The 12775-nt window shown below is 40.4% G+C and overlaps 1 protein-coding gene across 5 annotated transcripts in view; it reads right to left on the reverse strand.

The window, feature by feature from the left end:
• Positions 1 to 12775, reverse strand: part of LOC108926742 (transcription factor 12-like) — an 84865-nt gene that overhangs the window by 21860 nt on the left and 50230 nt on the right. For all 5 annotated transcript variants that reach the window (XM_018739651.2, XM_029256216.1, XM_018739653.2 and 2 more), the window contains 2 exons: positions 7896 to 8028; positions 7403 to 7455 (listed from right to left, as the gene is read on the reverse strand). In XM_018739651.2, coding sequence (XP_018595167.1) covers positions 7403 to 7455; positions 7896 to 8028 — 186 coding nt within the window. The remainder of the gene's footprint in view (positions 1 to 7402; positions 7456 to 7895; positions 8029 to 12775) is intronic.

Genomic DNA, 12775 nt, shown 5'->3' on the forward strand with positions numbered 1-12775 from the left:
CCAACTAAATGGCTGCCGTGTGATAAATGCACACACAGGCTTAATCCCGGGCCATTTAATCTTGTGTTACTGTTATAATTAGATCAGAACAGTGCTGGAAAGTCCCACCTCGACACTGCCATCTGGCCTGGTTTTAACTTGCCCCTAACTCCACAAATTTTCCAATTAACAACTGATCAACAATTGAACACCATGACCTCTAAATAAGCAAGACAAATGATAAATGAGGAAAACTAGGTGCCCCACCTCTAATCTCAAGTTTATCATAAGTGTTCCTTATTTACTTTAATACTGTATCGTTTGGGGGGAAAAAAAAAAAAAAAAGCTGCAGTATACAATGGTAATATGGGTTGTACTCACACTGCAGCAAAATGCATACTTTACGCATACTTGACGTTTCACAGTTTTATCATTTTGATGTCTTCGGCATACATGGAGGAATGTACATGTGCATGCATGAGAAGTATCCCCACTGCGTTAGCTATGCTATGTTTCCTACTGCTTGACTGCTAACTTTTGACTAGACCAAGGTTGTCAACACAAAGCTATGAGAAACGGACAGCAGCTGATGTTACTTTCTCTCCGTTCTCAGAGGTTCTTTCAACCTGGTGAACGTACTGGACGAACACACTGGTATCACTTTAAAACTGAATCCTTTTCTCATCAGTGCTTTAATGAAAACAGCCATGGTTAAGATGTTTTAAGAGTAAAACAGAAAGCCCAGATAACTGAAGCAGAAAGGGGACAAAAGCCAAAAGGGCTGAAGGCAAACTTGATATAAAAGACAATTCCATGCATCTGAGCACAGTATTAGTACAAAAATAAAAACAGTATCCTGAGTGCAGGAACAAAAAAAGTGGAGATTTGTATTTTGTATTCTGCTGTTGAATGTGAAAAAGTGGTTTTGCTCTGGTGTGGACATGTGAGAGCCAAGCTCAGCTGTGCCTTTCTGGGACAGAAGACCTTCCTCAGCTGCCTCAACAGAGTGTCTTTCCTCGGCCCTAGCACACACTAGGCAGCCGACACACTATCATTATCCGGTTCAATTCTGAAACATACGGAAGAAGAAGAAGAAAGATGTTCCCACCACATACAACACCCCTTCTTTTTAACAGGCTGTAAAACACTGTAATAATGTAATTTTATTTTCAGATGGAGGTAAGTAATATTTAAGACTACAGCTTGCTGTATAAGTGATTATATGGTTAGCAAATGGGTTTCATTAAGTAATGACAGCTCACATATTCCTTGAGACTGCGATCATGACACAGTCCAAACATGCTCTTTAAACATACACTAAAAGCCACCTACAGGGATATAAATATCAGTAACTTGTGCATTAGAACAAACTACTTGCAACAACCAGATGAATAGCCTGTTCATGAAGGATCAAAGAATTTCTCAAAGGGGGGTCTGCTGGCACCACAATTTAGACCAGGCACTCAGCTCTCTGCTCCACACCCAGCCGCTCTGCTGAGGTCACCACGCTGACCATAGCACCTCTGCCTTGTGTAGTACTACTTCAAAGAAGGTCTGGTGAACTGAGCTTGCGTTCCCTCTAATTTCTTGCAGCATCCCTGGAGTCACTAAATCCGACATTACATAAACCCATAAGGCTGAATTGGAGAACTTCTTGTGTGTTATACAGCCAGTTTTCAAAATTAAGCATTTACAGAGACAGAACATATGACTAGATTTAATAACTAGATTTATTTCAAACATACAGGCTATTTTTATGTTGGAAAAAGGGGACAGGGCATCCAACTTCACAGCCTCGTATACATCTGAAGGAGTTCGATGGTCCTCCCTTACACCACATGACCTCATTCTCCTAATTCCTGAGCTCTGTAGTTCAATGGCCAGGAGAACATTGAGTTTATTTATGAAGCAGTCTGTCTGGGTCTCCACCAGTCACACATACCCATCTTCATCCTATAGAGGAGTTCCTACCAGACTTAATCCCCTACTTAACATCTGCTGGCCTGGCTTTCTGGCTTGCCTGGGCTGGAGAACAGAGCATGAGGCTCTGTGCTAAGACCCCCCACCACATGCACCACCAAGTTGGAAGGTCACCCCCACAGTGCCCCAGTTCTGCTAGTGTTTGCTGTGGAAGTTCCCCACACAGCAGGCGCCCTCTTCTCGTCACTTCACAATGCGGTTTATCCCAGCCCCCACTCTACAGGCCATCGGCTCAGACAGGCTCGTCATCGTCTCCCCAACTGCAGTCTCCCCCACTGGAGTCCGTGTCAGCAACAGCACCAAAGCTTTGCTGCTCTATTTAAAAACTTTTTTTTTATATAATAGTAATAAGAGAGTTATACTCTTCTATAACACACACATTTACCCAAAACAGCAGGTACAGTAGCCATACCAACTGTCACCTGAACATGCCCTCAGGACAAACAAAAACACAGGTTTTGTACCTTGAGAAACAGCCATACTCCTAAGCGTTAACATTTTTACATGTCAAATGCTTACATTTGCGAGAGATTTAAAAAAAAAAAAAAAAAAAAAAATTAAAAAAAGAATGTAATATTTTACTGTCATCTTTTCCTCTCAGAAACACAAGGCACACAAATATATAAAACAATACAGAAGCTTACTGTTGTCTTTTTAGCTACAAACAATAAAAACGTGTTTACATGTACCTGTTGAACACAACAGAAGAAAACACATCCCTTAAAAATTATGAAAGACTTCCACATCTATAAAACATCTGTGTTCTCACACCAAGTGCTCAGCTAAGGTAAGAGCCTGAAGTCCACTGGCAGGTGCCACTGCAGACACCGTCTGTCTGGCACATCATTGTACCAAGAACTCAAGAACAAAATCCCCATTTGATGTACCCTGTACACCAACATCTAACAAAATTAGCTACAGTCACATCTGACTACGCAACACACTGTATTTACGTAAGCAGTAAATGTTGACGCTAAGCAGAGGAGGTCTGCTCTATGGCTGTCTGCTCGTGCCCTACACTGATTTAAACCAAGTGAAGTCATTTACAATTGCTTGGAATGTGAGCGTTTAAATCCATGCATTCACTTCTTCCCACTACTCTTTTAGCTCTTTTTCCAAGATGAAAGCTAACCGTCTCTCAGTTGTTTACTTTACCTGATTGGTAATCTAAGCCATTCACATTAACTGTACATTATAAAAGGCTAAACAGAGGGAGACCCATGGGTCATCACAAAGAGCCTGTTTCTGTTCAGCATGGTCTGAGTCAAGATAATGGACATCTATCTAATCAGAGATCTCTAGACAGCTGAACTGCAATCAGAGAATAAGCTTTAAAAAAAAACTGCCCCCTGGTGGCAGATGGGCAACCTGTAGAGCTGCTCTCACATCTGGCTTTCAGTAAGGGAGCCTTTACAGAACTTTCAAAAAGTACAAGGATTTCATTAAATCATTAGACAGAAAATACAAAATGAAAAGAATTGGAACTTTTTAAAAGCAGAAAAAATCTATACCAAAATCTTTGTTGGAAAGGGTTTTTATATAACATTTTTCTTGAAAAAAATCAGTTTTTTAAATTGTTTGTGCATTAACTTGATTATATATTCCAAAGTTTTTAAAAAAAGAAAGCTTGCGCAAGAGAAAAGTATAAACAAGCAGAAGGACAGATCACTTGAGCCTACTTATTAAAGCTGCATTAAAAGCCCACCTTCAGTGGAATTAGAACACAAGTATGTTGTCAGCCTTTTAAGTCAACAAATCCCTTGTCCACAAAAAATGTTCTCCAAGTTCTTGACCTTGCAGTATATGCCAAAACTTGAAAATAACCACCAAAAAGGAGGTTATCTGCATATGCTTGTGTGACCTATAGGTGGCTCTCTTAATCAAAACCCACATTAACCTGGATGCTGAATGAAAAACCCAAGAAAGAACAAGGACTGTTTTGGTTCATTACACACATTCTCATAAAATAAACATTAGCTATATGTGTCATTCTGTCTGTGTTATTTGATAAGACATACTGCAAGCATCACCTCTGGTCACAGGAATCCCAGATTTCCTCTTTTGGATGCCCATGTCTGTCGTAAGTACAACTCACAGAAAGAGTTTTGTCTGAATGATGTGTCAAAAGCAAATGACAATCTTTTTGTCATTCACAGCCAGGGTTCTCGCGTCCCTCCGGGGAATTCTGGTCCCTCAGCATCCATGTCTCCCCTGTAGCCTGCCACCGCTAACCGAGCAAGTGTCACATAAAACCACGACACCAGTGACAAGGAGAGCAGGTCACCAAAAAAAGCTCAGCTATTTCCAAACCAGTCACTCCCTCCCAGCTAGACATGAAGGCAGCAGAAGGCAGAACTTGCTCCCAGAATGCACCATGGGTCCATGGCCCCTGCCACCCTGTCAAATGGCACTTCAAAACAGAGGCACACAAGCTGCCTCTTTGCATCCTCCTAGTGAGTTTTTCCTCAGTTATTTTTATTTCTATTCCAGGTGAGAGAACAAGAAAAGGCCGAGGGCCACACAAACCTAACACTGAAACTAGGTGACTCTTTTCTCTAAAGTGACTTACAATACTAAGCTACTTACAATTGTCTAACCAATTATACAGCTCAGCGATATTTACTGGAACAACTTTGGGTTAAAACATTAATCAAAGGTACTACTGTAGGATGTGGCATTCGAACCTGGGACCTCTGCACTTTAATCACTACATTACCTGCTGCCCCCATTTAAAGTGTGTTGACGGGAATTAAAGAGTGGACTGCTATTTTGTAATAGACGGAACAATGCGAAGAAGCCCTTTTGTTATTTTGAACAATTTTATGTAAATCTTTGTTGTCTTAATGTTAATTAAACATTATTCATTTGTATTTATTATTTCAGAGTGCTGAATTAAATGGTTTAGTCATGGATATTAATGCAGAATGCTAACATGTATGTAAATCATGTTAAACACATTTTCAGTGTAAAGGCTTAACACATTTCAGTGTTTCCCATGGTATCAAATGTGAATATCCAACTTCGTCTATATGGCTGTGAACCGGGGGGTCCTTGAAAGTGTCAATGAAGTAACATTATTTGTGGGTGGGACCAGTGCGGACACAGTTCTTCACAAAACCGCAAAATACATTTTCTGACTGCTGTTTACTTAAAGAAAGGGGACAAGCAGATGGATTTTTATTCACAGCATGGTTTGCCAGTATAATGAAACACTAACAGCAGAATCCTATGTATGCCATATTTATAACTAATTACAACCAAGTCACATAACCGTAGCTTGAGCAATAGCGGTAGCTTACACATTTTCCTGTACTAACCTGATGAATGCTTCAATTGCAGGGCAAAAAGGTGCTATTCACAAAGACACATATCTGCATGTGGCCTATGCTTCTGACAACATGCGTGCATTTACAACATAGCTCTGTAGCAGTTTAAAGACACAATAGGAAGACGACACAGCCCCCTTTCGCCTATTTATATTTTCGTCAGCGACTGCGGAGCTCTCTACATTCAGGTCTGTATGTGCAATGTGGACCCTCAAGGACAGGAGCTAATCAATCTTGAATTGGGCTCATTGTCACTGAGCTGATCAGCAATGCCTTCACACTGGGAGAGGAGCGAAAGCAATATTTCTCACTCACTGACTCTCACGTGACAGCAGCACTTGCACAGCACTGCACTCCTCACAGATGCACGTCTCCACAGCTTCCCCATACCAGTCACCCACAATGCATATAGCGTACATAAACCGCTTCCACAAGGCATGCATTTAAACACTGCAGCACATTAACAGCAAATGCCAGCTGGCCTCTCCTGATAGCCTTCACATATCTTCCTATAGAGGGCACGGATTTAGTAAAGGCATGTTGTGTCTTTCCAAAGGGATTAACACAAATATTTTCAATCTACATCCATTATCACATTCAGAATCGCATAAGTACTCAAATGTAAATTGCTGGAAACTATTTTTATGTCTGGAGTAAGAAGAAAAAAAAAAAACAGCCCTGAAAAACAGATAAGTTTTCCTGGTCTGGGAATAATGATGAGAAGCATTGTGTTCATTTTGTTTATCAAGCACTTACTGAAAGCTGTGGTGGCACCCAGTGCTTACGCAAGCAGAAGCTTTCAGGAGTGCCTGCAGCTGCATTCCTGCCTACAGGTAGGCTGGAGGCTCCGCACACAGCTGACAAGCCCAAGAGAAGGTGATGGGCGGGCGGGCACATTGGCCACACCCAGCCTGCCGGGGCCAGATACTCAGAGCTCTTGCGCGACATACATCCCTGTGTGCCATACCTGCGCTTTAGCCAGACTTTGAGAAACGAGCAGCGGTTCATTGCCTGCTTCAGTGCTGCACCATTCAGGATTCTGATGGTCTGAGTTAGGAGTCACAGGAGCACACCTGCACCTATGTGTTAGGTGCTGACAAATAAAAGCAGTGCGCCATTTCCACAACAAAGAGATGTGTCCCGTGAGGCACACAGGCTCTCCGGAGTCTTTCCACTTGCTTGCTTAAGTGGGAAAAATACTTCACTTTCCCCTGACAGAGGGATTCACATCCAGTCTATTTTTAAAATGTAATCCAACATAAATTCATGGGATTGTTTCTTTCCCCCTCCACCCATTCACATTCAGTAGTGTGCCACATTTAATTCCTCAAAAAGTAGATACAATAAGTCAATAATGATTTTCACTCCCAAAAGCAAAACCCTCTCATCAAAGCCCTTTTTTGTTTTCCGAGGATGAATCTTCCAGCAAAGTATGGGATCTCCACAAACTAGTGCTTTCAAAGCTTGCTTTGGTACTTGAGCAGTAAAGTTAAGGCAAGGCTTAATAAAGGCTTTGAGAATGCACCAGGGTATAGGGGTCGAACAATATGACTGAATGATTTATGCATATTAATAACCCCCAGCCCGGGCGGTGGTACGCTTGAGCTCCTCACTTCCTCAGAATCTTAATGTCTCTAGCTCTGCTGGGATTATTACACATGGAAATTTTTTAGATTCCTGCCTATTAATCTCTGTCTGTCCTCCTGTTCAGTAACATAATGACTAATTAAACATCAAAGGGTCGGTGCAGGAGATCCGCTCTGGCAGTTTAGGTCTCTTCTCCTCCTTTTCCATCCTCCCAGGGGAGGCATCAAGGAGGCCACATTGTGACAAAGGCAGAGCCCACAAATCACTTTCTCCAAACACACTCACAGAGACGTCCCGGAAAACAATGCTTGATGGGGGGCGAAAAATAGAGTCTGCACATGTAGATGTGCACTAGAGAGACAGACAGAAGCCTTTGTGATTCTATGCAGTGACACGCCACATGGCAACTCCTATGGAGGTGCCATGAAACACTTAAGGTGTTGTGACACCGAAGATGGTAGCCCCCATTGCGAATGTGGGGTTGACTTCAACATGAGAATGGGAACATGGAAAAAAGATGTTTCACTCACAGATGACGGCAGCCCAGGGGGAACCTTGCGTATTTTCTTTGTTTGTAAAGGATCTGCAAAGAATTTAAGTGAAATTCAGGCAATACAAAATATCTTATGCATAAAAATTCACAGTTCCTGAAAAGGACTGTACTGAACTGGTTGAACATACTTCGTATTCCATACAGTGGTACTGGAAAAAACAGCAGTAGGTATTTTGGTGTAATCTCTATTTCTGTAATTGAAGTCAAACTGTTATACCATTCTAACACACTTTTAACAATGACTTAGCAAAGAATAAAAGTTCAAACCAAATCAGTTACTAAAATAAAAGGTAGAAATAACCATATGAATCTGTATTAAATTATGACTTAAAAGTTTGATAACTCTTAATAATGCAATTTTTTTTTGCTTTTTTATATGTCCAATCTGATTAAAACATCTTGCATTTCAAGCAAGCAACCAAGATCTTCTCGAAATCTGATGAGATGATGAGAAACTGGCTGATTCTGACCAAGTGGAGTTGATTCCTGAAGAGGCCGCCTTCTTGGATTGGTGCCAGAGAAGGAGAAGAAGGGAGGGGCAGTCTTTCCTGCTGCGGCAACAGGGGTGGGACCAGACAGCCCAATATCTGTGCGAAGACCAGACTGAAAGACATAATGGGTCATTAGAACACACAAAGACATAACTACTGTTCATGTGGCACAGTACAGGCTCTGCCGATACCAATAATTATATCCATCATATGAAGTAATTTCACAAGCATGACTAACGGAAGCACATGGATGTCAGTTGGCCCCCGTGTCACTTTTTCCAAGGCGTACCGGATCTATTTTAAGCAAATAAATAATGCACCCCTCTGTCTGTGTTTGTTTGCTACTTCCTGCTGAAACATTTTCACTCAAGGCAATTTTTAATATTATAAACTATGTACTATAAAGCAGAAAATAGATGGGTTTAATCATAAGGCATCATCAGATAGGTTTTTTTAACGGAACAGTACTAAAACAGAAATGCAATCAAAGTGCCTTAGAGCCTGGCTGGCAAACTATGAATAAATTTATACCTGATGATTAATACATTGCTGGATCAAAAGTTATCCAGTCTGTTTATCCATATCACTTCTCAAACTAGAATAGTGAGATTTACAATTATAAAAGTCAGTGTATCGTTTCTACAAGTATTTTTGTTCAATAAAAATGAAAGCACCACTATATTCAAGACCTGCACTTCTGCAATGGGCCACTACTGCAGCCCAACACATTTATAGTAACAAAATCAGTTGCTTGATATCTCTGCTTCCTACAATTGTATGACAGTGAATGAATGACTTCTGCAATGAAATTTTTCACTCGATACGGAGTCTTGTTTTATGCTGAACAGAAATTTACCCTCATGGCCTATTTTCACTAAATTTACAATAAAATTACAATAACATTGCAAAAGTGTGGATGAAAACTGGATTCGTTAAGACATTCTTTGAGCATTTATTAATCTATTTACACCACAGCCAGTCCGAAAGGTAGCATTACTGTAATGAGTCATGGAGATGTATGATGGTAATGACAGATGTTTTTCTCTGTGGCTTCATGGTGAAATTGGTTGGATCAGGTCCTTGTGTACGGTTGTTGCAATATACGCATGGGATTTAACATCTTGTCCTGTGTATGTTGAATGCATTGCCTTATTGAGTAAACGCAATCATACAAGAGAGACATATGAAAAATAGCACATAGGAAGTAGCAGAAGAATGTCCTATTTTAAAGACCCTGTGTATGTGCTCGCGCATCTTGACTGAGACACACAAAGAGTCAGATAGGGTGGGTAAGAGTAGGGCCAAGCAAGGTGAGGGCTTATGACACCATCTGATGTGTGGGCTGATGGTGCAAAGGACACTGATACGTCATGGGACAATGAATTTACTATACACCCAATGGGAGCTAACCGGCCACTAGACTGCTATACCTCCATCTTCTCAGCAGTATCTAATTACTAGAGAAGCAACTAGGAGAGGGAAAGTAAGCCCTGAACAATGTCCGATAGCAGTGGATTAGTAAACTAATCCAGGTATGCTGAAGAAAAAAGCCTAAGTGCATCAGCTCAGCATGTTGGGACAACCTCGGGAAACCTAACGGACCTCTGACCCATATCCACTCAACTACTCAGCCATCAGCAAACTGGGTTAGTGGGGCAATTAAGGCTCTGTCTTAATTAGTGCAATCATCTGCTTGACCGACTATCCTAAATGTGACTGACAAGCTGGGCAGAGGAACAAGAAAGCATTAATAGTTCTGAACTTCACACCCACGGATATAAAGTGAACTCAACAGGGACGAACTGTCCACAGCTGGACTTCAGAACTAGGCTACTGACATCTAACAAACACCAGAAAGGACATAGTACATGTTGCACTGAATATCTGCAGGCCAGCTGGAACCAAAAAAATGACATACACCATACACAAATGGGCATTGAATATGGGAAGAATGTTTTCAAACTGTTATTCAAAGAAGACATTCCAGACAAATAGGACACAAAATGGACTTAGTGGACAACTATATCTACTAACAACACACACTGATTACCAATCTGATTATAAGTTTGATGTGGATCAGTCTGATCTTACTTTTCTCATCAAGGTAAATACGAGTGTTGACTAAACATTTTTCTATGTGTATCAAAGAAAACACAGAGGGAGAACACATAAGTAAGAAATTTATAATGTGTGTGACACCCTGGTCTTAATCTTGCTAATTAACGCTGATTAAGAACAAAAATGCTTATATATAAAATAAAGCAAGATAACTTGATCTAGAGGGACTTCCATGGATTCATGTAAGGTATCGTGTATGGCTGGGTGACTGGGATTTTAGGATTATTTTTCTGCCCCTTCTATTGCTTTTTTCCAGCCCACACACTCTAACTGGTAGCAAATTGGTGGCAGTGTTACTGTGCCGACTGAAAGCAAGTTCTGTTTCAAACAGTTGACTTTGCTTTGTTGTTCCCATATAATTCTTACAATATCAACATGTAGCGTATGCCATTTAATCATTTTAACATACTGTAAAAATTCTCCATTGGTTCAGACAATTCTCATTATCCAAACCGTCACTGATATTCAATATGTACTTGTAACCTCCTTTAACCTCATATAGATGTAACAGAAACTAATCTGTTATAGCATGAATTCATACTGTCGAAAAATAAAGTTAAACACATGATAAGCACCACAAAAGCCATACAGTATAAATCAATGTCTTAAATGGGAGAGGAAAATCTAAAGCTTTAAAAGCAGATTATGAACACATACCAAACACCAAATATCTGTCATATATTTAATGTATTCCAAATTATGGCATATATCTGCCATGAGCTATAAAGTATTTTGTAAGAAAACATTACTAATTCAAAACTTAAAATCAATTTCAAAATCAACTATACAAAATCTACAGGCATGTGACAAAATTAGTTACTGGTATTCTTCTTAAAGTTACTGACTGAATACATGTAAAACCAACAGGAATTTTAACGATTCAATCTGCCAACGCAAAATAATGTGAAATTGTAAACTCATTAAATTTATGAAATTGAATGTGATGTGATAATTGCATATTGAGATTGGCAGTTGCCTGAATTAGTTGGGATCAGATTAGAAAAACTTGGATTTGTCACAGCAACAAAGTTTACATTGATACTCTGTGGCAACATGACCAAAATACACTCTTATTAGATATTTTTGGCCACTGTTTTAACAAAACCAATATCCGTGTTAATGTCACCCCCAGCAACATCTCAGGAGCTTACCAAAGGTTCTAATATAGATATATTCTACATCCTTATTTAGTGGCATTAGCATGAAGCCTATCAACTTGTGTGAAAATCAGACTGAAGCATGACTGCACAGTCTGACAAATAAACAGAGAGACAGAACAGTTTGGAGTGACAAGCTGTCAGAGAAAGTACTATACTGACACTGACAGCCCACGACAGAGCGGCTTGCCCCACCTTCGCTTGGGGCTGTCAAGTCCTTGTAGCAAAGGTAAATGAAAGTCAGTGTGATTCACCAGCTATCAATATCACTCCTTTCCCAATGCCTTCTAAAATCTCACAGTGAAGAAGTAAAAAGAGGGATCAGAAGTGCCAATTAGGAGTTTAATCTACACACATTAAAGACATTTTACATTCTGATAAGCTGGGTCAGAATTATTATAGTGTTGATTAAACAGATTTTAAATCAAGAGAATCCTAGTTAAGGCTCATGCATAATTGGACTGTGGTTCCATGAAACTTAAACCATAATCTTTGATTCATAAAAAAAGGAAAGGGAAACAATAAATGTTTCAGTGAAATAAAGTTTAAAACTACCACCACCGTGTCTGTTACAGAGGACATCAGCTGCAAGCAGAACCCAACTGCCTTGAATGACAAAGCAGCATAACATACCAGACCCCAATACTGAATACAAGTGACATAAACAACAAAAACCTCCTGAATCACAAGTTTTTGATGAAAAACCCTGACTGAATGATCATCTTTTGCACCAAAAAAGCCGTGGAGGCTCAGGGTGATAACGGGAGTCATCTGTCAAACATTTCCTGTCACAGCAGCTGAACAAGACTGCCTCAGAAATAGCAGGAAAAGCAGCTATAGAATGAAGCTCTGACCCAGACAGCTCCTCTCTTCACACCAGACAATCTTATTCCCTCCTTCGAACTGGGCGTTCAAGTTTTACATGCACAGTACTCCACTTCCTGAACACTGCCAGAACCCTGAACCACAGGTCCCCAGACAGCACATACATACAGACAATGCCACTTTGTGAACATTTCACTACATAATGGACGACCAGGTTTTACTTTAAAAAAAAAAAAAAAAAAAAACCCATTACGAAAATCAATAGCAATAAAAAAAATGTATTTTAAGGATACTATACAGAACAATACTTGTATGCATCACATAATGTGTATTTGTATGTGCTAATGTTTGTCAGAAGCACAAAGCGTCCGGGAGAATTTCTACAGCTGGCTGGGTACTGTACAGCACTAACATTCAGCAGGAAATCAGTGAACACATCTTCCCAGCTCCCCCGCAGCAGTTTCCAGAGACATACGGCACTTGTGGATTGCCCTTCTTTAACAATTCTGTTCAGTTTGCCCCCCCCCCCCCAGTGTTGTCCAGGCTGCACACATGTACTCAAACTTTTGACTGGTACTATACATCTCTCTGTAGCTGCACTAAATACTGGCTTACGGAGGCTGGTCTGTGGACGTGAACACAGTGCAGGAATGGGTGCTGCAGGCAGTGGAGGGCCACAGCTTGCTAGAAACTCCACATACCTACCTTAATAAGACCTGTCTCCCAGCATGTTCACATGATAGAATAATGCTGTTGAAC

This window comes from Scleropages formosus, chromosome 11 (assembly GCF_900964775.1).
Source record: "Scleropages formosus chromosome 11, fSclFor1.1, whole genome shotgun sequence".
In the NCBI taxonomy this organism is placed as follows: domain Eukaryota; kingdom Metazoa; phylum Chordata; class Actinopteri; order Osteoglossiformes; family Osteoglossidae; genus Scleropages; species Scleropages formosus.